The sequence below is a fragment of the Chanos chanos genome, chromosome 1 (assembly GCF_902362185.1).
Source record: "Chanos chanos chromosome 1, fChaCha1.1, whole genome shotgun sequence".
Taxonomy (NCBI): Eukaryota; Metazoa; Chordata; class Actinopteri; order Gonorynchiformes; family Chanidae; genus Chanos; species Chanos chanos.
The window spans coordinates 50559467-50587160 of record NC_044495.1 but is presented as its reverse complement, the minus strand read 5'-3'; the positions used below and the strand labels follow the sequence as shown (position 1 = coordinate 50587160).

Sequence of the window (27694 nt, the reverse complement as noted above, 5' to 3'; positions counted from 1 at the left end):
GACAGGGGGAATGAAGGGATAAAATGAACACATCTTCTTGTACCACATCTTTCGTGAAATTCATTTGCGTATTATGTTAAGGTGAGACCACCATTGTGCGTTGGCAACAGTGCCCTCGCGTTTAATGAAATCTTGAGCAACGATACGCTAACCGTTTGAGGTTTGTGGTGGAGTTGTGTGCCTGATGGTAAGGAGGAATCACAGCGGTTGTCACAGTGTGTAGAAAATGGTGTGCAGCGTATAGTGTAGAGTGAAGGATACACACAACAGATGCAAACAGATGTGTATAGTATAATAAGGTGCTGTGCTTTGCTGTGTGTTGAGAGACGTGATGCATGTATCGAAAGACGCAGTAGAGGAAAGGTAAAATTGACTGTCAAATTGTTGTTGTAGTCGGAACACCCAGTGTGTTAAGCAACGTTAAATAACCTATTGTGTCCCTGCCTAACATTCTAATTCAGGCTACGAATGAGGAATGTCTCCCTTTATTATGAACACTCTCACACACAAACACATACAGAGAGAGAGAGAGAGAGAGAAATATTTTAAGATTTTCAGCACCTCCCAACCTAAACAAACAGTTAGGGTGTGAGATGTGTTGAGTGAGTTTTAAGGGCCTGCTACCGTGAGATTAGTTTGACATTGTAAACAGTCACAGAAAGATTAGAGCTGTGGTGTTTCCAGCATTGTCCATTAAGCAGATTGTCGGTTTTAGAAAGTATGTAGGTGGCAAAAGATTTCATTATGCTGTACTGTGTTGTTCTCAAAGTAATAATCAGTTCATATTTATGGAAACAATAGCATATAGGGCAGTTTGTTCTCGCTGCCAGATGACATTTATTCTTATGCATGGGCAAACACACAGACACATATGTGTGTATGCATGCAAATATGTGTTCATAACACACATACAGTACACATACACGTGCAAGCATGAACACGTGCACATGAAATTACCGTAAACACATTGGCTTGGTGTGTGCATGTCTGTATGTGTGTGGTGTGTATATGTATACATATATGTGTGAGGTATTTGTATGTGTGTGCATGTGTGTGTGTGTGCGTGTGTGTGTGTGTGTGTGTGTGTATGTATGCGCACGCGAGTGTGTGTGTATTTGTGTATGTTCTCAGCTGAAGAAAGAGATGAGGTAATGCCAGCAAGGCACGTGCTGTAGTGAGAGTCCCCTGCTGGCCACACAGATCAGTGCAGCTCATTGTCAGTCAGCTCTGCACACGTTTCCATCAAAACAAATGTTTTTATATGAGCCAGTACATTTGTAACCCATTTCAGTCAGTCAGTCCATGAAACAATCGATTGATCAATCAATCGATTAATCAGTTGATCAAACCAGAATTCATAACCCTGACTGTAGGCCTATTTTTCTTTCTGTTCCATGTTGCTTTATGATTTTTACATTCTCTCTCACCCTTTGTCCCATTTTTCTTTACCTTTTTCTTTCCATCTGTCCTCACACTTTCTTGGTTTTTCTCTCTATCTTGTATTTTCTCTCCTGCTCTCGTCTCGTCTATCCACCCCCCCCCTCTGTTTCTCTTTCTCTCTGTCTCTCTCTCTCTCTCTCTCTGTTTCTCTTTCTCTCTGTAGTGTATGTGCCCGTTAGCTGGTGCTGCCTGCCTGACTCTCATGGCCCATGCGGAGGTTTCAGGGCTGAGTGAGCAGCTAAGCTCCTCCACCATGGGCAGCGTGGGGAGTGGGGTGGCGGGGGAGCAGGAGTTTGCCATGAAGAGCGTGGGCACTCGCACCACCTTGCCACGCGCTCCTCCTCTTTCCCGTAGCGCTGAGCGTCTTCCTCCTCCTCCGCCGATGCTGGGAGCGTCGGAGGGCACGGCATCCAGCGACGAGAGGGGCAGCAGCACTACGGATCGGCCACAGCTCACCAGCTGTGAGTCCACTTCATCAAACCTGGACCGCGTCACTGCCAACGGGGACCGACCGGAGGCAAACACAGCTAGCAGTAACTCCGCAGGGCGCAGGGATGGGAGCCGAGGTGGCGTGGCCTTAGATGCTTGCGGGAATATTGTAGGTCCCAACAACGAGAAGAATGGCACTGGCACAGTCCAAGTGAAGAACCGAGACAGCGCCATAACGAAACCTGATGGCCGTACGCCACCCAAGATTGTCCCCATGTCTGGAAAACTAGAGCAGGTATGTAACGTAAGTTTCCAAAAATTGTTTGTGCTGCTATCTCAAAATGTTGCCTGTTTAACAGACCTGTGTATATTATATTAAGTGTATCCTATTTCTTCTTGCTTGTATCTCCAGCATCTATACCTATATTTTCTGTCTTTCCTAATCTTCCTATGTCTGTTCTATTTTTTAAAGCAGCAGAACAACTCTGCTCTGGTGCGTCCCTCTGCTTTCAAACCTGTGGTGCCAAAGAGCTTCCATTCCATGCAGAATCTAGTGGGCCAAGCAGGTGGGGGTGCTGGAAATCGTGCCACGGGGGGCACCGGGGGTACTGGTGCCCCTGAATCCCTAAGTGAACAGGACAGCCCCGGTGGGGGCAGGACAGGGGGTGACAATGGTGGCCAGGGAGGGATGTCAGATTCGGGAAGGAACTCTCTAACCAGCTTACCCACTTACACAGGCTCTGGCACAGGCTACGGCCCTCCTCCAGCCCTGGGACCCCTAAGCGCCTCCACCAGTCATATTAACAGACTGGGCACCGCAGCCCCCACCCTGGAGAAACTGGACAAACTGGAGAAGCCTACCTACAACAATGGCCTGAGTGCCTCCGACAGTGGACGCTCCTCCTCTGGAAAGAGTTCCTCATCTTATCAGAGACTTTGCCAGCTCGGTGACACCCCTGCCCCTGTACGTCCCTCTCCCTCTTCTGATGACATCATCCAGGACCTTGAGGACAGGCTTTGGGAGAAAGAGCAAGAAGTGGGGACACTTATTTATACGAGTTGTCTTATTTCCGGACAATGATATACTGTGCTTCGGCTTAATGAAAATTTTAGTAACCTGCTATAACACAATCATTAAGCGCTTAAGGTCATTGACTTTGCCCATGCGTGAGCTTTAGCCATAATTTTAGATATCTTTTCAGTTTTCTGATCTTCTCCCAGCAGCACTCCCTCTATGTTAGAATGTTGCAGTGATTTGAGCAGTATCTTGAGCATTGCGTTGACCTGTGGGCGTTTCTGTCCAGTCCAGGGTTAACAACCTCTAAAGGCAGTAGTTGTATAAAGCTTGTTCGCTTAACACCCTTCTATCACTACTCTTCTCCAGGTGCTTCACATGCGCCGCAACCTAGACCAGAGCGAGGCCGCCATTGTGCAGGTGTTTGAGGAGAAACAGCGGGTGTGGGAGCGCGAGATGGAGGAGCTGCGGCAGAATTACGCCGGCCGGCTGCAGCAGGTGACGCGCCGCGCCCAGCGCAGCCAGCAAGCGCTGCAGGCTCAGATCGCCCGTCTGCAGCAGGACAAAGCCCGACTGCAGGAAGAGATCAGTGCACTGCTGGCCCAGCGTGAAGAGCTGGAGAGAAAGTGCCTGGACTACAGGAAGGAGCAGGCCGATATCCTGCCCCGCCTGGAGGAGACCAAATGGGAGGTGAGACGGGGCGGGGTATGAGGTTTGGAGATGGAGGGATGGGATAGTTGTCCACCCACTGAAAACAGGATCAACAAGAAATAGAAAGGAGTCAAAAGACAACACGTGGACCCTTTTGATCAAATGAAGTTAACTCAGATGTGAAACTGAAGTTTCATCCATTTGGCAAATTTATTTACAGTTTGTATTTAAATACACTCTAATAGCTCCCAGGTAGGATTAATAACCCAAGTATTTGTACAGCCTGTGTACTGCATTTAAGCCCTCAGAGGGGGAGAATGTTTCTTAATAAATTTCAGGTCAGCTTCTCCCAGCCCGTGTAAATCATTGTAAATATTTTAAAGTAAACATCATTATTAATGTCAGGTCAGCAGAGAGGACTGTGACCCATAAACATATTCCCTCCTGGGTTGGTGCTGGTTTTGGTGCAGGTGTGTCAGAAGGCAGGGGAGATCTCTCTGCTGAAGCAGCAGCTGAGGGAGAGCCAGAGTGAGGTGACCCAGCGTGCAGGGGAGATGGTGGCTCTTCGAGGCCAGCTCAAAGAACTCAACGCCCAGCTAAAAGAGAGGGAGGAGACCATGCTTGGCCTGAAGGACTCTTATGCTAACAAGAGCCTGGAACTGGAGAGGTGTCAAGGTGAACTGAAGAGGACATTGGCAGAGGTATACAGACACACACACACATACACACACACACACATACACACACACACATGCTTGCATGTATGCACACATGTATGCAAATATAGACATGTCCATACACACACACATAAGCATAAACATACCTGCACATGCATATTTTTTTCCTAAAGGTTCTTTAAAAGATTTGTTCCAGAAGTACAGTGTTCTAGAAGCTCCAGTTCTAGAACTTCAGAGAACCCTCATGTGGAAGTTCTGTGTGACTCCATCTCTCTTTCTCTCTGCAGGTGTCTATGCTAAGGGATAAGTTGGTGGTGTTTGAGGCAGAGGTGATGGGTTTGAAACGGGCTCTGGGTGAGCTAAGTAACTCTGACCCCGTGGGAGGAGGTGGAAGCACCATGAGCAGTAGCAGCAGCAGCGGGCACTTGGTCAGCCTGCGCTCTACGTCACACTTGACCTCTGACCCACTGTCCCCACTGTCACCCCTCAGTCCTACAGTGGATGCATTGCTTAGCCTGCAGAGTGATGAGGCTAAGGTCCAACGGCAGGAGGCGGGAGACCTCCGGCGGCAGTTGGAGAGGTTGCAGAGCGAGCTTCGCTTGGAACGACAACAGCGGGAACGTCAGGCGCTCACCTTTGCCCAGGAGCGCCACACCTGGCAGGACGAGAAAGAACGCGTGCTCAAGTACCAGGCGCAGCTGCAGCTCAGCTACGTGGAGACGTTACAGAGGAACCAGGCCCTGGAACAACGTGTGGGCCAGCTTGGGGCCAAGCTGGCTTCCAACCCCAGTTCACCCCCTCCTATCGCCATCCCTGTCCCCGTCCCCATCTCGGTCACTCTGTCCCCCTCACCATCAGGGGAGGACCCCAAACCTCCAACCCTGCACCAGCTGGCTCCTCCTTGGCCAGGACCTTCTCGTTTGGAGAGGATTGAATCTACTGAGATTTAAATGCTGTTGTGTTCACACAAAGCCTAACAGTGACAATCAACTTGCTGGAACTGCTGTAATGGTTTGACTTTGTCAGTATTCTTCAAGACATCGCTATTTACAAGGAGCGCAGCTTGGGGGACTGTAAAAAAAAAAAACTTGAGAAATGGTTATTAATTAAGTTGCTGGACAGACAGAAGTTTCTCCCAGACATAAAGCAGTTTCACATTTACAGTTTCAAGCTTTTTACCTAGACATCCTCTTATTTGTATCACGGAAAAGGTTCATCTTTAAAAAATGATGGGATATGATATGATATGATATGATATGATATGATATGGTATGATGTGATATGAAGCAATTCAATTCCAAAGTTAGCCATGGATGGCATAGATGGTGTGTTAGACCTGTTATATATATGTGGTGTGAATATTCGAGGATTCTAAAATAGGATTCTAAATTGACAGCAGGAAAAAAAAAGAGGGGGGGGTGTTTTGAAGTACATGGCATCAGACTTGTACATATGTTTTTGTTTTTTTGTTTTTGTTTCCTGAGGATGCTGAGGTGAAGCTGGGAGCAAAGGCACTGATGCTACAGTGTTGTTTCAGGGATACAGGAGAACTTGGTTCTCCATCACTGCAAGTGGTTGCAGTGACTAAAAATGAACACAGGGGGTCATCAAAGCAGTTTTGGTTTTGGCTCCCACTTGCAGGCAGAATTACTTGAAAAAAAAAAAAAAAAAAGCTTTTTTTTTTTCATTTTTATTTTTTTGTTTGAAATTGGAAAGGAGACAACTCCATAGCAAACCAAACTGGCTCTACTTAACTTTGTTCTGTATCTTGATGGGTTTTTTTGGTTTGTTTGTTTGTTTGTTTTTTTGTAAAGATTGAGATAAGGAATGGAAAGAAAAAATGTGGACAGTTAGATACTGGAGAAGGGGTTTGAGAGAGATAAGTGAAAGATTTTGCTCTCTGATCCAGAGGGACGGACTTGCTGCTATGTAACGATGTGGTGTTCTGTTGTGTTGTTGATAGACAGACAGGCTGTGGATTTGGATGTTAATATCATGGTTATTTATGTGAATATGTTCATTCCGGTATACAAAGATATTGCGTGTGAATATTTTGAAAAGATAATAATAATTATTATTATTATTATTATGACATTGTTATTATTATTATTATTATTATTATTATTGTGAAATGATGAAACAGACACTTAAACCTTGATTTTATTTTTTAAGCATTATATAAATATATATATATAAAATATATCTTTTCATCTATAGCATCATAAAATCTGACAACCATATTCCAAAATCATACTTAAGTTCTGTTTGATGTTGTTGTTATAAATGTAATTATGTTATTGTTTTAGAGAGCAAATGCTAACTATGTTTTTATACTTATTTTTATTGTTTGTATTTATGTTAATGTAATGCCTTGACAAAAAGCATATCCAAGCAAAAATCAGATAAGTCAATAAAGACACGATTGAATCAATATGAATACCTTTGTAAACTGGCTGTTGTAAATTCATTTTGCTAAATGTCTATCAATAAAAAAGGAAACATTTACAGATCCCAATATCTGCCATAAAACGACCTCCTCTCGAGGTTGTTTACAGAATATGATATTTTCTTTTTTTTTAATGTGTATATTTGTTTTATATTCGTTCCATCTGTAGTAGACCTAAATGAAAGTCTGACTGGTTAAATGTAACAAGTGGAGAAGCTGAAGATTATTTACGACTCCCTCCTATGTGTCTAAAATTTAATTTTGTTTTCGCAGCAACGTCTTTCTGTTCATTTGAACTGAATTTAGCTGACCGTGTCTCTACAGCTTCCTCCAAAAGAAACAGTATGACAGAGGTGGGTTAAATATTATTATTATTTTAAAACTGGCCCCTGTAGTTTCCCACAAATTTAGGAAACTCTTGCTCAGAGTTAAGTGTGCACAGAAGCTTGGGATATTGGGCGTTACGGTGCTCTTAATTTTGGGAACCTCCCGAGGGGCACTGCCATGCAAGAGAAGACTTGAATACGCTCAATGACAACTACACAACAGTGGAGGGCAGCAGAGTGCCTCTGTGACTATAAATCAGAAGGAGAAAAAGCAAGAGTTGACTTTAGAGTGGGGTGGCGACAGTTCGTGAAAGGTATGTGTTTTTCATTGAGCCGAGCACAATGTTTAAAAAAATGTTTCGACTAAACCACTACTAGTAAGATATAGGCTTCAAAGAACTGAAAACCAAGATAGTTCAGCAAGACTGTCATTAGCGTGTTAGCTTATTTTGTAGTTGTATGCTGGTTCCTTATCTAATTGCAATAAGTACCCCAACTGTCCCTGTCCACCATGGTTTAATGTACATTACTGATGTGTATTTGTTGATTTAAGCACAGTTCCCTCCACAATATTACACTTTGTCATCAACAGCAAAGCTGTGTACAAAACTGTTTGCAGAACTAGCGATTAGCTAGCTATCCAATACAATAACAAAACATTTGGCTTTCACCAAAAGCTGTCGTAAAATGTACCATGTTAATGTTAGCTGGCTTCACATAGTTCAGACAATGGCCCTTAGATTGTGCGTGTACTTCTGATGCGCTATATTCTGAAAAAGTCGTTTAAGGTAACGTTGAATTTTTTCGCGTGACGGTTCGCGCGAGGATGTATTACATGGGTGATATTCAGATAAGGTTTCTGAGCTAACAAACAATGAAATTAATTGCATTACTTAGACGTCTCACAGACGCTCTTTTGTTTTCACAGAAATTGCATCTACCCTCTCAATTCCTTTCCTCACAGGCGCAGATATACAATTATGGTGGTGAATTTCTGCTTGCCTCACTTCCAGACCACAGTGCAGTGTAACAAGGTACAACTGCAGGTTTAACTCACATTGAAACCTGTGTAGTCACGTTTAACTACAACACAGCATTGTAAATGATACCAAGATTCAGTACCCACTTAAAACATGTATTCAGCATTTAAATGTAATCTTTTCTCAAACACAATTATTCAGAAAGGCCATTCACTTATCCTGATCATTCTTAACTGACGTGACAATGTGTACATGTAATTGCCCTCAAACACATGTTGAGTTACACAACTATCAAAAGAAGGTGTAAAATGTAAGCATCTTCTTTCAGACACTGACCTGGTCTGTGGTGCTCTCTTTTTTTCATTTAAGGTCGTGTTATGTGGTGAAAAGGAAAGGGAGGGTTGAGAGGGTTGTGTGGGCTGGCAAGTCTTTGCTCAACTGACCTTGTTATGTTCTTCTCTTTCTCTGTTGTGTATCTATGAATGCGCTGACTCTCAAAGGTTCTCAAAACATTCAGCTGCCCTGGTTATCTCTTTTTTTTTTATTGCTCTCTCTCTCTCTCAGTTATGTGCAGATGGTTACGACGCGTCCAACCTTTTGGCCGGGGACCCGGCGGTTCGACGGAAAGGTTTCAAGCTGGAGTATTTTCTGCGACCCCCTGCCCACATCGCTTTAAGTTTCCAGGTACAGGTGGAGTTGTGCCGCGTAGACATAGAGCTGTGGCCCTGGGGTATGGACCAAGGGAAAGCCTCTAGGAGACTTGAAATCTTCACTTGCTCTGAGTCTCCCCCACAGCACCAACAGGAACGCCAGCCGCAAGAACAAGACTGTGGCCACTTCAAACTAGTTGGGCGCTGTGACCTGAAAGATGAGGTGTTGGTGTGCTTTCGCCACCCCACCTTTAGATTACGAGCCCCTTTCCCTGAACCTCCACCTGACCCCCCCCCGAGCACAAAACAAACGGATCTTTGGGGCAGGGGGCTGCACTCTCTTAGTTCTGTTACATACTTAAAAGTCAGTATACCTTATGGTGGAGCTGGCTCTGCCCTCGGCATTAAATCCTTGGCTGTTTGGGGCCTTCCTGCTCGCTGTTGTCCACCCTTAGAGTTGGAGAAAATCAAACAGGCTCATTATAGCAGTTTGAAACCGAGACCTGTAGCATCAGCTCCACCCTTGCCTGTAGCTAAGCCAGCAAAGCCTCCCAGCCCAGATCTTGTAGACTCAGATAAGCCCATCCCAGAAGAGTTCCTGGATCCTCTGACCCAAGAGCTCATGGTACTGCCCATGATATTGCCCAGTGGCATGGTGGTGGACATCAGCACCTTGGAAGAGTATCAGCGACGGGAGGCCACCTGGGGACGGCCTCCCAACGACCCCTTTACTGGTGTACCTTTTACCAGTGACTCTAAACCAGTGCCCAACCCTCTCCTTAAAGGTCGCATTGATAGCTTAGTCCTGAAAACTGGTTGCACAGGAGTTCGGGGAAAGAACGGTTTTCGAACAAGGCCCGAACCCTCCAGACTCATTGTACCATCCAACAGCGAAGAGCCCAGTCCAACCTCTTCTACGTCTCTCGGTGAATCAGATTTCAAAATAACACATACACGGGAGTCAGAGAGGACTGAGAAACCTCAAAAGAACATGGACTATAGCGCTGTTAGCCACAACCAGCTAATTCAGTGTAAGGCAAAAAAGAGACCCCAGACTCCAGAGATGGACATGGGTTGGAGTTCGGCAAACCAGAGAAAAAGAGTTCGGGGTGTTTCTCTGGAAGGTTCTTTCAATGGGGAAAGCAGCTCGACCCCTTCTGTCAGCTGTCCGTCAACCAGTGAGGTTTTTTCGTCATCTGTCAGTAGGACACCTAGAACAAAAGAAAAACCCACCTATGATTCAGGTGCGTGGGGAGCATGGATCTTTCATTATGTAACCTGAGCATTAGTCGTGTCTTTACCTCTCTCTTCAAATCTATGAACGTCATTTATATATGTTCATGAACACCCAAATTAATTCAGTTCTGTGTTATTGACTTTGCCTCCTGTTAAACAAGCTGAGCATTTATGCTTTGTAGTGTTATCCCAAAGGGGAATTTAAAGGGGAATTTTTTTTGTTTTGTCAGAAATAAGCAGTGAAACTGAAAGGTAGACTTTTGATAATCTTGGGACTTTGTCATGAAATGGGTTAAGATAGGTCTTGATTTTCGTAAGTCGTCCCACCTCATCGTTCCAGTGAAGTGATTTGATGCTTATCCTGTTTCACGATAGAAAAGTCTTGCTTCACTGATTCATTTAGAGCAAATCATGTTTAGATATTTCCAAGTATTTGTCTGTGCATGCACTGAGCGTAAGGGAAGAAAAGAGAGAGAGTCTCACGGTGACCTTTTTACACTGATCTGTGAACAGCACCCCCTTCCCAAATCCTAATCTTAACCACAGGACAAATGGCAAAGCTGATTAAGTCAGCTTGAAAGTACCACCAAGTTGGAGCTGCCTATTTCAAGGTTTATAAATAAACAAAAAATGTTACTAAGAACAGTTTATGAAGGCCAGAATAGTCACTGCCAGGATAATCAGGGAAGCTACATGGTGCACAGGCAGTAAAATATGAATCCTAGCCAGAGTAAACAGAACAGTCATAATGATATTGTCTTGTCTTAAGGTGCAATTTAATGGGAAACTTATGATAAGGTATTCGCTGATACTTGGCCAGAGAACAACAGCGTACAGCTGCATTTAAACTGATTGAGGTGGATGTAGTTTGCGGTGTATGTGAATTTAAGTTATACTGATTAAGCAGTAGGCCATCTTTAGTGTAACGTCGTTCAGCAGTTGCCAAGCGTGCTTTTTGTATTGCCACTTCAGTTTTGACAATTCCCAAAAGAAAAGTGACACCATTTCTAGCAGAACACAGATTTGGTGTGGGGTGCATCTGTTAGTTTTCAAGTCAGGTTCAGTTTGAATGAATCTGCTCAGAACAGGTTCAGGCCGAATGACTAGTTCATATCACTCCTTAACTGGATAAAATTCAATCTTCCTTTTGAGAAAGATGTCTCAGGAGGTTTGTTTATTTTTCTATTCCAAAATACCAGGCCAAGCAGAAAATGTTTTGTGATAAGTTTTGCCTTTGAGTTATTATTCTCCTGTACTTTTACTTTGGTTTTAGATCTGAAACACTTCACCCATGAACAACGATTATCAGATAGCTTAGATGAAGCCCTGAACTCTGCTCTTCTGGGCCTGCCAAGGTTTACCTCACAAAGCACACCGGAGACAGGCCCCACAGACACTGTCACAGGTGAGTCTAAACAACTTAACACCAGATGTTCCTCGCTTCAGGTAAAAAGGAGAAAGGTTCTTCTTGGAATGTTTCACTTGAAAAGAAAACACAAAACATATTTTATTGTTTGCCTCTGAATGGCAGACAAAGTAGAACATATCTGTACAGCCCTGTTTGGATTTCATGATAAAACGAGAGTTAAAGGAATGATAAAGAATGCATTAATGCCTAACAAGGAAGGCTGTCTTGACATTTGTCGAATTTGTAAGGTGAGTTTGAACATTGTTCATTCCTTACCTTGAAGATAAAGAAATCTCTGGCAAAAGGCTGTTGAAAACACGTAAAAGTATTATGTCCCTCAAGCTTAGCGTTGTGTTTTGTTTTTCTTTGTTTGCCACTCTCTCTTTTTTCACCAGGGGAAAACAAGTGTGGATTGTGTCTTTGCTCCCTCACTGTTTATCCCACGAGTCCGGCGGCCTACAGTTTACCTTGTGGACACCTGTTGTGTCGCCCGTGCCTGCAGCAAAAAACCTCCTCAGACTCGGACAGACTTCGGGTCGACTGTCCCACCTGCAGTACGACGGCTTCTCCCAGCGCAATCATAAGAGTCCATCACTGAACTGTATCCATTGCCTGCCAAATAATGTCTACAAACATCCCAGATGTGGGCTGAATTACTGTTGTTTCAGTCTCAGTATCATCCAGAACTAATAACCTGACTCTGTGAACCAGGGGCTTAATTTGCACTCGAGTGATTGAATCAGGTGCTGAGTGGAACTATAAAAAGATGAGGACAAGAGGGTCTGCACAGGCCTCTTTATATAATATAATAGTGGTATTTCTGTCACACACTGTAAACCCATGAAATGGATTTTCGTAAATATTTCTCCAAATATGTGAATAAACACTCTCTGTCAAAAAAAAGAAAAAGAAAACTTTCAAAAAAGAATGTGTTGTGAATATAGAATTGTTCACAGTGGTCAAAGTGTCTTATAGATTGTTCTGTATAACCTGTCACATACACATAAACACCGTCACACACAGACCACACTGATGTTTCTCCTGTATCGATCGTGAGAATGTGCCCATGCGGGTGCGAGAGGGAGAATCCTTGAGGAGCTGTGCCATTGTGTCAGATGGAATTGAAAAAGTGTAAGGCGGAAGAATGTGAAAGAGGATGAAGAAGAGTTAGAGGGAGAGTGGAGTGGTCCAAGGCTGTAAGCTCATTGTTAATGTCAGAGCAGGGGCCCTGCTTTTGAACTGACCAATGAGAGCTGCCGCTACCAAATCTCTCCGTTTCTCTGTATGGCTCACTCATTCTCTCTCTCCCTCTCCCTCCCTCCCTCCCTGCCCCTCACTCTCTCTTGCTTCCACACAATGGCCTGTGTTATCAGGAAGGACATGTTTTGCAGAAAGGAGAAAAGACCTTCCCGAACCTCTGACTCATTTGGATGTGTCTATAACACTATATGAAGAAAACCAGGGCCAATTTTGCCCACCTCATGTCAGTTTATTAGCAACATGTACAATATTTCTTCCTTCAAAGTGAATTTCCTTGTCATGCCAGAGCTAAATATGGTGTGTGAATTGAGTATTTAAAAAGGTCCATCTGTCCTGTGTTTTGTCACTTGTTGCATTTTAGCTTTATATACAAGAAGCAACCAGACTGAGTTCTCTTTTAGTAGAAGAGCCCATTCCTTAGAAAAACACAATAGAATCATAATTTTAACCCAGTGTTTTCCTTGTGTTAAACTCCTATTGAAGGATGATACTGGAGATGACACATAACGTGAATGTTGAATTTCTGCTATGTATCTTACAACGTATCCTTGTCTCCACTATATGGTAGTTTCTTGTTGCCATGGCTACCTAAAACAAGAGTGACAAGGCTGTAATGGACAAAAATCAACAATAATCACAACGCCATACTCCAGTGCACATACTGATTTACAACAGATGTACAAAATAGTCAAAGCAGTGCAACATGTTTACTTCTGAGAAATGTTGATTTACTGTGTTTTAACCAGGCCGAAATCAGCATGTGATCACTCAGTTTGCATGGCGCTAAAATAACACAATTTGAGATGTGTTGTTTTGGGACAGGAAGTCCAATATAGGATTCATTGATCTGAGGCAGTAACTGCGTGATACTTCTTCAGTGTCTTAGTATCCCCAGGAGGACATGGTTTTTATTTTTGTTTTTGAAAGTTTTTTAGTGTTAAAGAACAGTTAATTCTCTTAATGAGCACATGCACATGCATCACACTGTCTGGCATGAAACGCTGTAATTAGCCTCTAAACAGCCAAATGAAATGGAAATATTTTGATCGTTGCTTTTTTTTTTTTTTTTAATTTTTTTTATTTTATGCTCGTCATATGCATCTCATGGGGAATCCTGAAATCCTTTTCTGAATAATTAATAACCTCTTACAGTCAATTTTGAGTGTCTGGACACCTCTTAGCCTGTAGGTATCCCTTGATGCTTACTTTGATTTAAATTAAAAAGTTACAACACTTTCAAGGCATTTTCAATGCAGTGAATATCTCTCTTTCTTTTCCTCTGTAAATGGCACTAACTTATCACACAGATCTCACCTAACTCATTCACAATCTCTAGAAACAAAATCTCAAATGATATGGAAGATACCCCTCCAATGCAAACTTTAATTCTTCACATAATAGAACATGGTTATGTCTGACATGTTAGTTTAATTACTTGACCCTTTGGTTGTTGTTATGGGTGCAACCATGGTTCATCATACTATGGGAAAATAATAAATAAAACAAAACAAAAAAATAAATAACTATAAAAAAAAAAAACTCATTGCAAAGGACACTTTAGTCCTCAAACTTTGAATAAAATATCTGAGTTTTTGCCTCCTCGTTGCTTTCCATGAATATATATAATTTACAGACATTATACAAATTAGTGTATGTGTAGCTTTGAATATCTTTCAGGCACTTCAGCTGTTGTTCAGAGCTCAGTTTGTTGTGCACATGAATAAGGTTTTTGTGATTTGGAGATACTGACCTCTCTTTTTCTGTTTGTCTCTTCCCTGTCTAATATTAACCCTTCCCTTTCCCCTCCTGCGCTCTCGTTATGCTATCCCTGGTTTGATACGTCTACCAACTGTCCTCTGTGCACTGTGCGCTCTCCACCGGGCAGATCTCATTTCTCACCGTTCTCTCACTCATGCATTCTTTGGACACAGTGTATGAAGATCAATTCGTGTCTAACGGTGAAGAATTCTAACCGGTTCTGTGTGTGTTTACATGTGCCCTTTAAAATACTTGAGCACTGGTGTAAAAATCTGTTTTCCAAAGGTTGTCTATGGACTAGGATTGCATGTGTAAAAATTATTATTATTGTTGTTGTTGTTGTTGTTATTAGTAGTAGTAGTATTTGTAGTAGTAGTAGTTGTAGAAGAAGAAGAAGAAAAAGAAGAAGAGGAAGACTATAGACTCCTTTGGGGTTTAAAAGAGTAAACTTTATTGATCATCACTGTAGCTTTTTTCAAAGGGTAATGAAAACTGTGGCAAGGGCGAGTGTCACAATGTTGCCAAATATGGCCATATGGGGGGGCGGGGGGCACACATAAACCAAGTTCTGACGTCAAGTGATTTACTGATCGAAAGGGAAAGTTTGCCTTATAAATAAGAAGTGCGCAAGAATACCGATTTATCTGAAATATCAGGACGTATCAGGTGGAGACTGTACTGTCCATCCGCGATGTCAGAGACAATGCTTCCGCTTTGCATCCTCTTCCTTGCGCTCTACTCTCTTTCCTCTGCCTGCTACATTCAGAACTGCCCACGAGGTGGAAAGCGCTCGTTTCCGGATGCTGGCGTTAGGCAGGTAAGTTTGTCAAGCATCAGTAATTTAGAATTCGATAACTTCATAATACATTTGTTTTCTCACCTTTCTGTTTTGGTATTCACCGGTTTAATACCTGTGTTTTACTCCAAGCATTTTTATCAATGCAGTTCCCTTACGTATTTAAATATTGCGCTGAAATCTGCGGAACATTCGAGACATTGCTTATCCCACAGTCGTCTCCTTAGCAACGCTTTTATCGCCGATGCGAAAAAGGCACTTGTGGTCTTTTTTCTATTCGCTAGTCTTTTAACCTAAAGTTTAGGACTTAGGGGGCAATAAACACAAATTTCGGAAGACCTCACATCCAGTTTCCAAACTGGTTGAGCCTAATTTGGTTTTGTCTGTTTTTCCTCTTTAAAGGAGCAGAATAAATTGCTATATTCTAGGTATACATTTAAAAGTTTAAATACCAATATATGTTCATCCCCAAACTGGAAATGTTTCTCGCAGTTTGTTCTGTTCTCTTTCTCCCCATTGAATGTATGCTTTGACTGTGACTCTTAAGAAATCATTTTAATGCATACACAACTTGATGTTACATAATATAATAACAAGTCCATATGGCTTCATTTTAAGAATATATCCTAGATACTGAAAATAACATTTTCTCTTATTCCAGTGCATGGCTTGTGGTCCTGGGGACAGGGGTCGCTGCTTTGGTCCCAGTATCTGCTGTGGACCAGGTCTGGGCTGCTATATTGGCTCTCCAGAGGCAGCCGCCTGTGTTGAGGAGAACTATGTGCTGACCCCCTGTGAGACTGGAGGGAGAGTCTGTGGCTCTGAGGGGGGGCACTGTGCAGCGCCAGGGGTCTGCTGTGATTCAGGTTAGCCTTTGTTCTATGAATTAATTTACGATTCAGCAGGTTTGCTGATATTGACTTGTTTGACTCTGATGATCTGATTTCTTAAAGTCTTTCACACATACAAATACTGAGCCTATGTAAACAAAAATGATTTCGCTGCTTGGTTTTAAGGTATAAATCTTGTCATTATTTTTGACAAGTTTAATAGCTTCCATGTGCCCTAAAGTCTTTAGTAAATCTGCTCCAACAAGCTTGAGGTCTGCATGCGATTCTAGAACTATTCAAACCTTGCCTCGAGTAATCTGTGCACTGTGCATTGATTTCTTATAAATGTTTTTATTAACAGAGAGCTGTACACTGGACTCAGACTGTTTGGAGGACAGCAGGTATCAGTTGTCAGCAGACGGCACCGGAGGTACCAGACTAGGTGGCAGTTCCCCTGGAGAGGTGCTGCTACGTTTTCTTAGTTTGGCTTCAACTGGGCAGAGGAGATTTTGAGCTTCAGGCTCCACTGTCATTCTAACCTTACAATCAGTCAGCTTACAAATGCCCCATATGTCAAATCAAGATCAAATATTCAGGTCTGTTTAATTGGAAATGCATCATAACTTTTAATGCTTTGTAATATATATGTACTGTACACCATGGTCAATGATTATGAAGTGTAAATATGTACTAAATAAATTATTTTGTTGCACCCTATGTGTTTTAGCCATGGCTAAAAATGCATTTATTTCTTATTACGGACATCTGTGTGTGTGTGTGTGTGTGTGTGTGTGTGTGTTTCTGTGTCTCTGTGAGTATGTGTTTTCATTCGCAGATGAGGCTGTTGGTTTAATTGGCAGTTATTTAAGTACATCTGTAATCCTGAATGCTTTGTGTTGTTTCCACAATCAATCTTTAGGATGTCATGTCAAGGTGGAGACTGTGATTACACCTTTCCACAATCAATCTTTAGGATGTCATGTCAAGGTGGAAACTGTGATTACACCTGTCACAAAGGTTCCAGCTGGTTTTCAAATTGTGACTGAGGCATGAAATCTAACTGCCTTGCTCATTCTCTCCCTCCCTGGCCTTTGTTCTGGACCCCCAATCCTGCTGGTTGGGTCTCTTGTTGTCCTAGTCAGGATAAATCTTTTATCCTCAGGCCAATAACTCACTTGAATACTTTTAATGAAATTATTAAAAGATGTTAGCAATTCCAGAATCAGCTTTTTACGTAGAAAAGTTTATGAAAAGTCCATGTGCTCAAAAGATATTAAGAATCACAAAAAAAAGCAAACAGTTGAATTTCAACACTTTACACCATCTTTTGGTTTTCAGTAGAATGTGCCCCTCCTTAGGCATGCCATGATCGGACCTTGTTTTTCCATTTGAAATGAACACAACAAAGAATTGCTCAATTCTTGCCAGTTGATGACGCTGAGGTGTCATTAAGCTAAAATCAGTGGTTAGTAAATAAACCGGTTTCCTTAAAAAAAAAAAAAGACTTAAATATGCTCTTTTATCTACCACTGAGCTTCACTGACGTACCATACTAAATCTGGCCAAACCTAGGATTTAGTTTAAATCAACAATAAATATTTTGTTTTTCTTTCATGGCACCAAACTGTCCAGCTTGTAAACTATTACAATGTAATGGATAATTTACTATAATGTACATTAGAGCACAGTGTTACGTGTTTGCAGTAAACACTGCATGCATAGATATAAATTAACATACAGTCACAACACACACACACACACACACACACAAATGTATCCTGTAAAAAACCTACAGTAAAAAATGCAAATGTTTGCTAAAGCTAGAAAAGGAACATGTGGTTAAATAAAATAAAGGTATAGTTAGACTTTCAGGTATACTGGTGGGTTGAGGAAAACTGATTTTTATTTTTGAACATTATGGCCCCGAGTCTGGTTTCAGCCTACCACAGGCAGAATGGTAGAACTCCTTTTAGGCATCTTCGAATGAGCAAAATGACTGGATAAAGAACCCTGAAGCATAAAAGAGCATAACACAGCTAAAGAAAGATGAAAGAAAAAACCTGTTTAGCCTTCTGTAGACTAATTCCGCGATGTTTGCTTATTCGCAGAATAGATATGGCAATGTTTTTTTTCCCTCTCTCTCTCTTTCTCTCTCTCTCTCTCTCTCTTTCTCTCACCCTCTCATCTTTTAAATAGAGAAATGCTTTATTGTCTATGCATACGTACCTGAGAAAACGACCCTGAATCTTCTGTTGTTTTCTGATATTAAATTTCAGCTTTCTTTGTGCATAGAGTGACAGCAAAAAGTGAGTAAATCTTCGATAAAAAGAAGACAAAAACATTCTTGGAAGGTTTATGAGATGCCATAAAACATCACAAGACAACACAATTCTTGTCACTGTAGGCATTCAGAAGATACACAGACTCGTAAAACTATGGAAGTTAACTTGATGATTTTTTTTTCTCTTTTATTTTATAGAAATGTTTCGTCATCTATTTTGGGAAAATGTACAACCATTCATAGAAAACACAAACAGATCTAATTGGTTTCACCTATTTTCATCTTTATAGGAACAGAGTAAAATTGCCAAAAGGGCTGAGCGCCATTGGTGGAGGTATGGGTGGGAACTACACCACATGGGGCATATTATTGAGCATCCTCATCAATGACATATGGAAAGTGGGAAGAGGCAAAGGCGTGTTATCAGGTGTGTACAGGTACAACTTCACTTATTGTCTGGTTCATTTTCACTCCTGCTCTGACCATGGACCTGCGAGTGGCAGCCCTGATTCTCATTTTCCTGTGTGCCTCCGTCGTCGGCACTGAAGGTAGGAGGAGATTAATCAGATATTGATTTGGCGGGATAGATCCAACGTGCATCCGTGTGGCACAGCCATACTTTGAAATTGCTAATATTCTGTCAAGTCGAACACTTTAGTATAGTTTCCCTAGAAATGGATTTGAAGGTATTCGTTAACCTACCGTGACAAAGTGGCCATTTTTTTTCTTAAATATGACTTCTCATACAATAACTATGCACTGGTGATTGAGTATATTGTATTCTGAATTTCCATTCAAAAAGTGCCATTAAACGTGAAGCTAGACATTTACTTTTTAACAATAATTTAAAAAAAAAAAATTGACCCCTTTTTTGTAAAAAAGAGCCTTCCGTCTATCATTTACAAATGTTACTTCCTAAAGTCATGCTAAATAAGACCTGTCATAATTTCATATTGCTCACTATAACACTCCTTTTTTTTTATCAGTTTTGTCACTGCTAAACCAGTCTGTTCATTAATGATAGGAACTCATATTGATAAGACAAACTGTATACAACAGTGAAACAGATTTCAAGATCCACTGTGGCAGTTTATGACACTGGTGCTTGTCCTATGCCCTGACATGTACCTCCTGCAGCCAGTGGCAATATGACTTGTTCGAGCACTTTAAGGAATGTGTTTGGCTTAGATCAAGCTTTCAGTTGGTTCCCACTGTAATTATAGGCTTTCACTACTATTACTTTGTTGGTTTAAGTCACACAGCCAAAACTACATTGCCTGAATCAGTGTGTGGGAAGTAGTCTTAGTGCATTTGATGCAGGTACATTCACTGAGTCACTGATATGTGATAAGCTGGAACGGTGCCCACACACGCTACTGTGTTAAACGCACGCTATCTTTGATTTCACAGGAAATATTCCCACGTGTTGTCTGCGTGTCTCAAAGAAGATAAACCAAAGCGTCTTGGCCAAAGTGGAGAAGTTCCAGATACAAAGAAAAACTGGACCCTGTGACATTAATGCGCTGGTGTAAGCAGTTACATTTCTTTTAAAATGAGAGAAAATTCATTATTTTACAAAAACAAACGATTTCCCAAACGATTTAACTACAATAGCGTAACAGTCCACACAGTGAAGATGAAATAAAGATAAACTAAAAGAAGAAATATTAAATACAAGCAGCATAAACGCAGATCGTTACACAAAGTCATTGTTGTGTCTCTTTCATTCAATACAGATTGCACACGAAAGACAAGATGTACTGTGCCAAAATGAAGATGATAAGAATCGTAAAAAGGCTCATAAAAAGAACGAAGAAACAGCAGATGACGAAAAAACAGAAGTTCCTTCAGCAATAATCCACAAATGAGAATCTTAAATGAGAAAAAAGGTCAAAGGGGCCAGTTGTACAGTAAAGGAGAAATGTAGGCTAATAAAAATCTCAGTTCTATTACTCATTAGCTATGAATTGTGTACTAATATTGCCTCTGTTTTCTATGGTTTGATGTGTTTGTATTTGTTTATTTTCATTAAATCCCAAATAAATTGTTTAATGAAATAACTGGGTGTTGTTCGTTAAATAATCAAGCACGCACTCGCACGCACACAATACTGAACAATAGTGCATCCACCTGAAATTATTTCCCTTTATCTAATGTGACATTTCTAAATGTTTTGAATCATTTCTAAATATTTTGTCGTGCGATCATAGTTGTTGAAAATCACTTCTAAATTTTACCTCTTTGACCTCCGATATTTCCTCAGGCCAAAACCCAAGCGACACTTTAAAGTTCACATCGTTAGGTTTTAAAAAAGTGCCTGCCCCCTTCTGGTCTTCTTAGCGAACATATAGTTACATGTATTAAACTGTCCTTAATTTATACACCTCTGCCCTACAAGTGTCAAAGTAAAAGTAAACGCCTACATCTTTATTCGTCTGCTTTCGCCCACCCACTTTTAACTACCGGTCAGTTTAGTTGTGACAGGTGAAAGAAAGAACAGCTGAATGTGTTGATGAACGCTAAAGATGTTTTTGCCTTTGTCTGTCGATGGGAGACAAAGCAAACTTTCAAAACTTCTTTCCGCCGTATTTTATGCTCTTAGCTCTTTTTTAATAATTGTCGTGAACAAAACAGTCCTGACGACATACCGGTAAGTTTCAGAGCTGTGCACTTCCGCGTTTTGTACCATTGGTGGTGTAGCGGTCATATTTTACGGGCTTTCGCTCCCAGACTGTGCTGGAAACCAAGCTGTTTCACATGAACCCTACATTTAAAACGGACCATATGTGGTCACTACGTTTTATATTGTTAAAATACTATCAGCACTTTTATTTTATATGTATTTTAACCCCTCTGTCGTTTCCTAGGTTTCCTTCATATATGTTTCTTGGAATTGGTCAGGTCAGTTACTTTCTTGAAAACATCAGTGTAACTGCATTGAAAATTTAGGCCATTTCTAAATGACTTTTCACATCCACAGATGGTTGCCACCATCATCATTCTGTACATTGCCAAAATTTCCCGCAAAGTCCAGTTTCAGGACTTTGATCAGAGTATTTTCTCTAAGGTAACAAAAACAAAAAAACCCGCTAAGGACTGATAACGTTTTATTTGAATTTCACGTTGTTTTGAACGGATCAGTTGAAGGTTGAGAATGTTTCCTCAGGTATTCCCCCTACCGTTGCTGTACGTGGCCAATCACATCACAGGTCTTGCCAGCACCAAAAAATTGAGGTAGAGTGTGCTGCCAGAAAGTAAACATTACAGTAAATGACATTCAACCATACTAACCCTGTCATGCTTCCTTGTCTTTCAAACAGCTTACCCATGTTTACAGTACTTAGAAAATTCACAATACTGTTGACTTTGATCATGGAATCCAGGATATTAAGGTACTTTTTTTTTAGTGAGTTCTTATTAACTTACATCTGTAGACTGTTCAGAGTCCTCTTAATGACTAAATATTCCTTTCAGAAAAACATTCCCACCACAGCTTGTATGTAGTGTCTTGGCTATTGTGTTTGGAGCCCTGGTCGCTGCAAGGTAGGGCTACAGCATACTTTTTATTTTTTCATTTTTTTTTAAATACTAACCATGTATGCAAAAGACAACCAAAGTCAAGCTTTAGGGATAAGCATCCGTGTGAAACTTTACGAGTGCTTTCTGTTCCGCTGAAAAGACTAAACTATGTCATCATGTGATTACTCCCCTCTTGTCCAGCTCTGATTTAGCCTTTGATGCAGAGGGCTACACTTTTATTCTACTCAACGATGTCTTCACAGCTGCCAGCGGTGTCTACACAAAGAAAAAACTGGGAGTTCCGGTAAACTTCTGTCTGCTGTCTTGCCTCCATTCTACATCACATTGATCCATAATATGTTACTGCACAAACTATAGTACAGAGTGTGAAATGTAAGTCAATTAGGATGAAAATGTTTGGTTTTTTTTTTTTTTTTATTCAGTATCTTCTTGGTGATTTTATCTTGGGTAATACAAGAGCTCACAATGTTCAAGAGGAGAAACAAAAAGGCCCAAGGCCTTATCCTTTACAGTTTTGAAAGACTGACTTACTTCCTCTAACATTGCGCATTCAGAATCGGTTGATTTTTGAAAACATTTTGTGATTGCATGAATGCTCCACTCCCCCCTCAACCCCCTTTCACGCCAAGGGTCTTGGCAAGTACGGACTCCTGTTCTACAATGCATTCATCATAGTAGTGCCCACTACTATAACAAGTGCATGCACTGGAGATTTACAGGAGGTAAGTGGGGCAGTCAATAAGATTGTGGCAGTGAAGTGGGTGAAATCATTCAGAGGATTAAATTTGTGTTTTCTTCATGTTTCTTTCCAGGTAACTGCTTTTAAAGACTGGCTCTCGTTTGGTTTTCTTTGTTACTTTCTTCTGTCTTGTGTTATGGGGTAAGTTAGAGGTTAGACAGGTTATCAGCGTGATTGAAATGTACCAATTTCTAGTCATTCAGTCATGTGTCATTTTTTTGTTTCTTTTCGTTGTAGGTTCGTTTTGATGTATTCCATTGTCTTGTGCAGTCATTACAATAGTGCTCTAACCACAACGGTTGTTGGGGCAATTAAGGTACCTCTATTTTGGTTTGTTTTTTGCCTGCTATTAACCACATAGTTCATCAGGCAAAACTTGAAGTTACAAATTACCATATATTCCATTCCAAAGTGTATAGCCAATGTCTATCTATGGTATATGTTGGTTTTGTGAAGAATTTCTCATGGGTGTATTTTAAGTGTTCATATGGCTAACTTTAATTATTTGTCTCTTAAGGTCCAAAGTCTTTAGCGTTTTATTTTCCTTATCCCCAGAATGTAGCTGTGGCATACATCGGCATGTTTATTGGCGGGGATTATCTTTTCTCTTGGCCAAATTTTATAGGACTAAACATTTGGTAAGTATTACATTTGACACTTGCCATACAACCTTATTCACTAAAGTAGTGTTGCCCCCCCAAACATGAACTCAAAGCAAAGAAAATTACTGTCATGTCCTGAAAGGCTAATGTACTTGAATCATATACACAGTAAATTTATTGTCCATATGACAAATGTGTATTTAAATTTGAATTACAGAGCCTTGTTATATTTGATTATCTCTTTATTTTACACGTCTTTGAAACTTCCAGTATCTCTGGAGGACTGGTGTACTCTTACTTGGCATTTAACAGTGGCAGCTCAAATGAAGTTCCTGTGGAGCAAGCAGAGGGAAACCTGAGAGTTCAGATTATGGACAATAAACCTGAGAGCACTGAGAAACTACAGTCCTGACAAGTGTCAGATAATCTTTCACCTCACTGACTAACTTCACAGACGACTTCATGTGAAGTGTTCAGGTGTTACGTTGTATGCAAACACTTTTTTGAGATTACAGTTGTTATAGCATTACCAAATTGATCATGTTTCTATCGAATGTATATTTAATATTTCTGCTAAGGTTACCATTCAAGGCAATTTGTGGTCATATGAACAATCTCCGTTCACTAGAGAGCAGTATGTTTGCAGAGCATGATAACATGAGGTTAAGTGCACACTGTAGACTTTTATACTCTTTGTTTTCATTACATATTATACAATAACGGATTGTGCCATGGTTTTACAAATCAGATGTCAGGAAATGTGATGTAACTAAGTCCTTTCTCACTGGCTGTCAATTTCAGCACGATTACCTCAACAGTTTACTTTCTCAACTGTTTTCTTAGTCTTGAATCTCTTTCCCACTTGTGGTGGAATATGTAGGATTTGGAAACAAGAGGTCATTAACCCATTGCTCAGAAAGACCCCCCAAAATAAAATTTATAAAGGCCTCCTTCCTGTAAACAATATATTCAAATCATAATAGAAAACAATTAGGAATACAGTTGAAATTTAATGACTAGAAGTCTTTAAAACCTGTTCAACTGCTGACAAATACGACTGAGGGAACACATCTAATCTATCCTTCCACACATAAAGCAGTACTTTTTGGCTTTTTTAAAGCATAAAAATCTCTATCAGATATTGCTCTATTTAAGCATAACAAATTACAACAACACATTTCTCTCAGTTGTTTGCTTTCTGACATATAACTTGCTTTCCCACCTGTGGTGGAATATTCATGATTTATGTAAGAGGTCATTGACCCATGTTCAGAAAGACCCCCCAAAATAAATGTCTCACAGGAGTGTTGTTGTAATGTAGGCCTCCTTTCTGTAAACAACATGCACAAATCAAAATAGAACACAGTCAGGACTGCAGTCATAATTTAATGACTAGAACTCTTAAAGCCCTGCTCTCATAATTCCAGACTTAACCTAAGGAGAAGTAAGATTGAGAGAACACAACAAAGCACACACCTCAACACCAAGTTTTAAATACAGTGAATAGTTCGACAAACTACACGAGTCTTAAAATAAATGTATTCCAGCTAAAGAATGGACCAAAAATGATAAAATGGTCCTTGGTGTTATGCTTCCACTAGAAAAGTTATGCCTCCACTAGAAGTTTAATATAACAAAGAGTGACAATTCTATTTTTGAGTATAACAAAGTTTTTGCTTTATTATATTGTCAATTTATTGTTATTCCACTGTAACTGACTCCAGTGAAGTAGAGGTATAAATAGACAATAATACTATATGCACCATGAACAGATGATCTGTTTAATGAGGAAAGACAGTATGAGCATTGCCTATGAAGACCAAGGAAGCACAGTGTCACAAGATGCGTTCCCACCACAGGAACCTTTCCAAGAACTCAGGAACTTTAATTCCTTGGCACTGAATTGCAGGCAGCCTGCTGCCTCTGAGGCATGCTTCTGCCTCCAAGATTGCCATCCAATCCCAGCAATTCTCCAGCAGCTTCCACCTTGATTCAAACTGCTACTCTGTGAAACCTCTCTGTTCCACTGGAGGTAAGTTGCAAGAATTAATCAGCCTAAATGATTGATATCTTACCTCCAAATTCAAGGAGGCCAACTGTAAGGCCCAGCGTTGTTTAACTACTCCCAGCTTGGCAGTCAGTCAATAGCTCAGGGGGCTGTTGTCAGTCTAAACTACCCAAGACTTTCCCAACAGGTACTCATGGAGGTTCTTAGTGACTGCCCGCTTGAGTGCCAAAAACTCCAGTTTTATTGGACTGTAGTTCTTTATTTTCTTCTCTGTCGGTCTGAGCCCCCTGCTAGCAAAAGCAGCTGGTCTGAATCGCCCATCATGTTCTTGGAAGAGTATGGTCCCAGCCCACAGTGAGTGGCATCTATTCCTAAAATAAATGGTTTCTGGAAATCCACGTGCCAATACTGGGGCAGAAATTAACATTTGCTTGCGCCTCAGGCAGTTCAGGGGAGCTGCTAGTTTGGCAAACCCATTTTCAAATCTCCTGTAGTAGCTAGCAAACCCAAGGAACGATCTTAACATAGACAAAAAAAGGAACACTTTGACAGTTTTCCATCAAGGCCATGTGAATTCAGCCTGGAGAGGACTGTCTCCAAACTCTGCAGATGTTGTTGGACAGAAAACGAGAGGACAATGATGTCATCGGGAAATAACAAGACAGACTGGTACCTCCCATTGCCAGACATTCTCTCCATAAGGTGCTGGAACATCCCTAGGGCACTATGTAATGGAAAAGGTGTTCTGTGTAACCCAGTGAGTCCAAACAGTGTGCAAAACTGGTCTTCACACAATCCCTCTCTGCCATAGCAACCTGATTATAGGTGACTAAATCAAGGAGTACAACTATTTTGCCCCGGCAAGAGCGTCAAGGGATTCTTCTGTCCGTGGGAGAGGGCAGACATCTTTGCAGGTCTTTGAGTTGCGAAGAGTAAGGGTGGCTATATTCTCGCATCAGCTCATGTCAGTGGGGTGGGCATGCGAGGTGTCTCATCTGAAAAGGGGGATCTGGCTGAATCAGAGCTGCACCATGTTATCTGAAGAATTTTCTGTAATGTTCAGCGATCCCATTCACGCCCAACGCCCCTTGTATAACACACTTTTTACTTTGTACAGCAGGCCTGCACAATCTGGACACCTCTCTGAGCAATCGTTTTACCTGTCACCCCAACGTCATCGCTAAATACACAACATAGGGAATAACAAGGGCATTTGCCGCTTTCAGACCCAACTAATCACATTCTTGAAGCCTTTTCTGATCAAACATGTTGAGATGGTTTTAAAAAAACTCTCAGTGAGTGTTGTCACCATAGACCCTGTATCAACTGCACCAAATATTATTGATCTTGCCAACCAGTGCCCCCTGGGGGCCAGAGATTAGGACACCCCTTACTTGAAATGTAGGAGCAAAGAGGGGGACTCGGCAGGTTATCAAATGCATTATAAGAATAATGACAAATTTTCCAAAGTTTATTAAACAGTATAAGGTTGAACGAGAATAAGTAATAAGCCATACAAACTATAAATGTGCCCAAAAAGTCTTCAGATTAAATCAGTGTACACACTACAATGAAAAAATGAACTGACCTCTTTAAGCCTTTTATTTACCAATGGTATGCTGTGATTCACAGAATAGACATGGCAAGATTTTTTTTATTTATTTTTTTTTTGGTCTCTCTTTTTTTTTTTTTTTAAATTCCAGCTGTTGTTTTTATTCCATGCTTTGGTGTTTTGGCAAATGTTCATGAGGAAACTTACCGGAATCTTCTGTTGTTTTCTTGCTCTAAATATACTTCAAATGAGACTCCAGGTTTCTTTGTGCGATAAATGAGAACAAGCAACAGATAAAGCAATGACATAAAAGGCAGCTGAAAGAGGCATTCTTGGAAGGTTTATGAGATGCCACAAAACATCGCAAGATAACACAGTCCTCCTCACTGTATGCAGGCGGAAGACTGGGACTTGTAAAACTACAATAGCTGACTTGATGATATGTTTTTGCCTTTTATTTAATAAAAATGTTTTGTCATTTATTTTGGGGAAATGTTTTACTCTTCATAAAGAGATCAAAAAGGATAAATCAATACACTGAGGTTGTTCCATAATTAATTTACCACAGTTGTACCTGTATAAGTTTTGAGGCATCATGTTGCCAAAAGGGTGGAGTGCCATTGGTGGAGGTATGGGTGGGAACTATACCACATGGGGCATATTATTGAGCATCCTCATCAATGACATATGGAAAGTGGGAAGAGGCAAAGGCGTGTTATCAGGTGTGTACAGGTACAACTTCACTCATTGTCTGGTTCACTTTCACTCCTGCTCTGACCATGGACCTGAGAGTGGCAGCCCTGATTCTCATTTTCCTGTGTGCCGCTGTCATTGGCACCGAAGGTAGGACTCCTCCCTGGGAGGACAGAAATCAAATCCAACATGTATCTGTTTGAAACTACAATACTTTTAAATTGTTAATATTCTGTCAAGTCAAACACTTTGTGATAATTACCCTAGGAATGGATTTGAAGGCATACTGTGACATTACTGTGACATGTGGCCATTATTTTCTTAAACATTATTACCCACAAGGATTATGTAATGGTGATTGATTAAATTGTATTCTG

The 27694-nt window shown here is 40.9% G+C and overlaps 5 protein-coding genes across 5 annotated transcripts; all 5 read left to right on the top strand.

The window, feature by feature from the left end:
- Positions 1-1693: 1693 nt before the first annotated feature.
- Positions 1694-5162, top strand: lzts3b (leucine zipper, putative tumor suppressor family member 3b). The gene is made up of 5 exons (XM_030788286.1): positions 1694-2164; positions 2348-2905; positions 3254-3574; positions 4006-4236; positions 4500-5162. Exons 1-5 carry the CDS (start codon positions 1694-1696, stop codon positions 5160-5162), a joined length of 2244 nt encoding a protein of 747 aa, XP_030644146.1.
- A 2128-nt stretch (positions 5163-7290) lies between these two features.
- On the top strand, positions 7291-11856 carry ubox5 (U-box domain containing 5). The gene is made up of 5 exons (XM_030764973.1): positions 7291-7298; positions 7949-8018; positions 8529-9858; positions 11124-11255; positions 11654-11856. Exons 2-5 carry the CDS (start codon positions 7965-7967, stop codon positions 11854-11856), a joined length of 1719 nt encoding a protein of 572 aa, XP_030620833.1. The 5' UTR covers positions 7291-7298; positions 7949-7964.
- A 3108-nt stretch (positions 11857-14964) lies between these two features.
- Positions 14965-16415, top strand: avp (arginine vasopressin). The gene is made up of 3 exons (XM_030770191.1): positions 14965-15093; positions 15734-15938; positions 16264-16415. The coding sequence occupies exons 1-3, from the start codon at positions 14968-14970 to the stop codon at positions 16413-16415; spliced, it is 483 nt and encodes a 160-aa protein (XP_030626051.1). The 5' UTR covers positions 14965-14967.
- Positions 16416-18667: 2252 nt separating this feature from the next.
- On the top strand, positions 18668-19715 carry ccl27a (chemokine (C-C motif) ligand 27a). The gene is made up of 2 exons (XM_030764961.1): positions 18668-18731; positions 19594-19715. Exons 1-2 carry the CDS (start codon positions 18668-18670, stop codon positions 19713-19715), a joined length of 186 nt encoding a protein of 61 aa, XP_030620821.1.
- A 1348-nt stretch (positions 19716-21063) lies between these two features.
- On the top strand, positions 21064-23104 carry slc35d2 (solute carrier family 35 member D2). The gene is made up of 10 exons (XM_030780588.1): positions 21064-21084; positions 21164-21250; positions 21350-21417; positions 21504-21575; positions 21658-21726; positions 21904-22006; positions 22353-22445; positions 22536-22603; positions 22700-22778; positions 23018-23104. The coding sequence occupies exons 1-10, from the start codon at positions 21064-21066 to the stop codon at positions 23102-23104; spliced, it is 747 nt and encodes a 248-aa protein (XP_030636448.1).
- The last annotated feature ends 4590 nt before the right edge of the window (positions 23105-27694 follow it).

Bases quoted from the DNA above. Each gene is read 5' to 3' on its own strand.
- lzts3b (XM_030788286.1), top strand. From the start codon at position 1,694: ATGGGCAGCGTGGGGAGTGGGGTGGCGGGGGAGCAGGAGTTTGCCATG. The intron at 2,165-2,347 runs GTATGTAACGTA...TTAAAGCAGCAG, and splicing joins TGTCTGGAAAACTAGAGCAG to AACAACTCTGCTCTGGTGCG. The intron at 4,237-4,499 runs GTATACAGACAC...TTCTCTCTGCAG, and splicing joins TGAAGAGGACATTGGCAGAG to GTGTCTATGCTAAGGGATAA.
- ubox5 (XM_030764973.1), top strand. From the start codon at position 7,965: ATGGTGGTGAATTTCTGCTTGCCTCACTTCCAGACCACAGTGCAGTGT. The intron at 8,019-8,528 runs GTACAACTGCAG...TCTCTCTCTCAG, and splicing joins CCACAGTGCAGTGTAACAAG to TTATGTGCAGATGGTTACGA. The intron at 9,859-11,123 runs GTGCGTGGGGAG...CTTTGGTTTTAG, and splicing joins AAAACCCACCTATGATTCAG to ATCTGAAACACTTCACCCAT.
- avp (XM_030770191.1), top strand. From the start codon at position 14,968: ATGTCAGAGACAATGCTTCCGCTTTGCATCCTCTTCCTTGCGCTCTAC. The intron at 15,094-15,733 runs GTAAGTTTGTCA...CTCTTATTCCAG, and splicing joins CGGATGCTGGCGTTAGGCAG to TGCATGGCTTGTGGTCCTGG. The intron at 15,939-16,263 runs GTTAGCCTTTGT...TTTTATTAACAG, and splicing joins AGGGGTCTGCTGTGATTCAG to AGAGCTGTACACTGGACTCA.
- ccl27a (XM_030764961.1), top strand. From the start codon at position 18,668: ATGGACCTGCGAGTGGCAGCCCTGATTCTCATTTTCCTGTGTGCCTCC. The intron at 18,732-19,593 runs GTAGGAGGAGAT...TTGATTTCACAG, and splicing joins CTCCGTCGTCGGCACTGAAG to GAAATATTCCCACGTGTTGT.
- slc35d2 (XM_030780588.1), top strand. From the start codon at position 21,064: ATGTTTCTTGGAATTGGTCAG. The intron at 22,007-22,352 runs GTAAACTTCTGT...TTTCACGCCAAG, and splicing joins AGAAAAAACTGGGAGTTCCG to GGTCTTGGCAAGTACGGACT. The intron at 22,779-23,017 runs GTACCTCTATTT...CCTTATCCCCAG, and splicing joins CGGTTGTTGGGGCAATTAAG to AATGTAGCTGTGGCATACAT.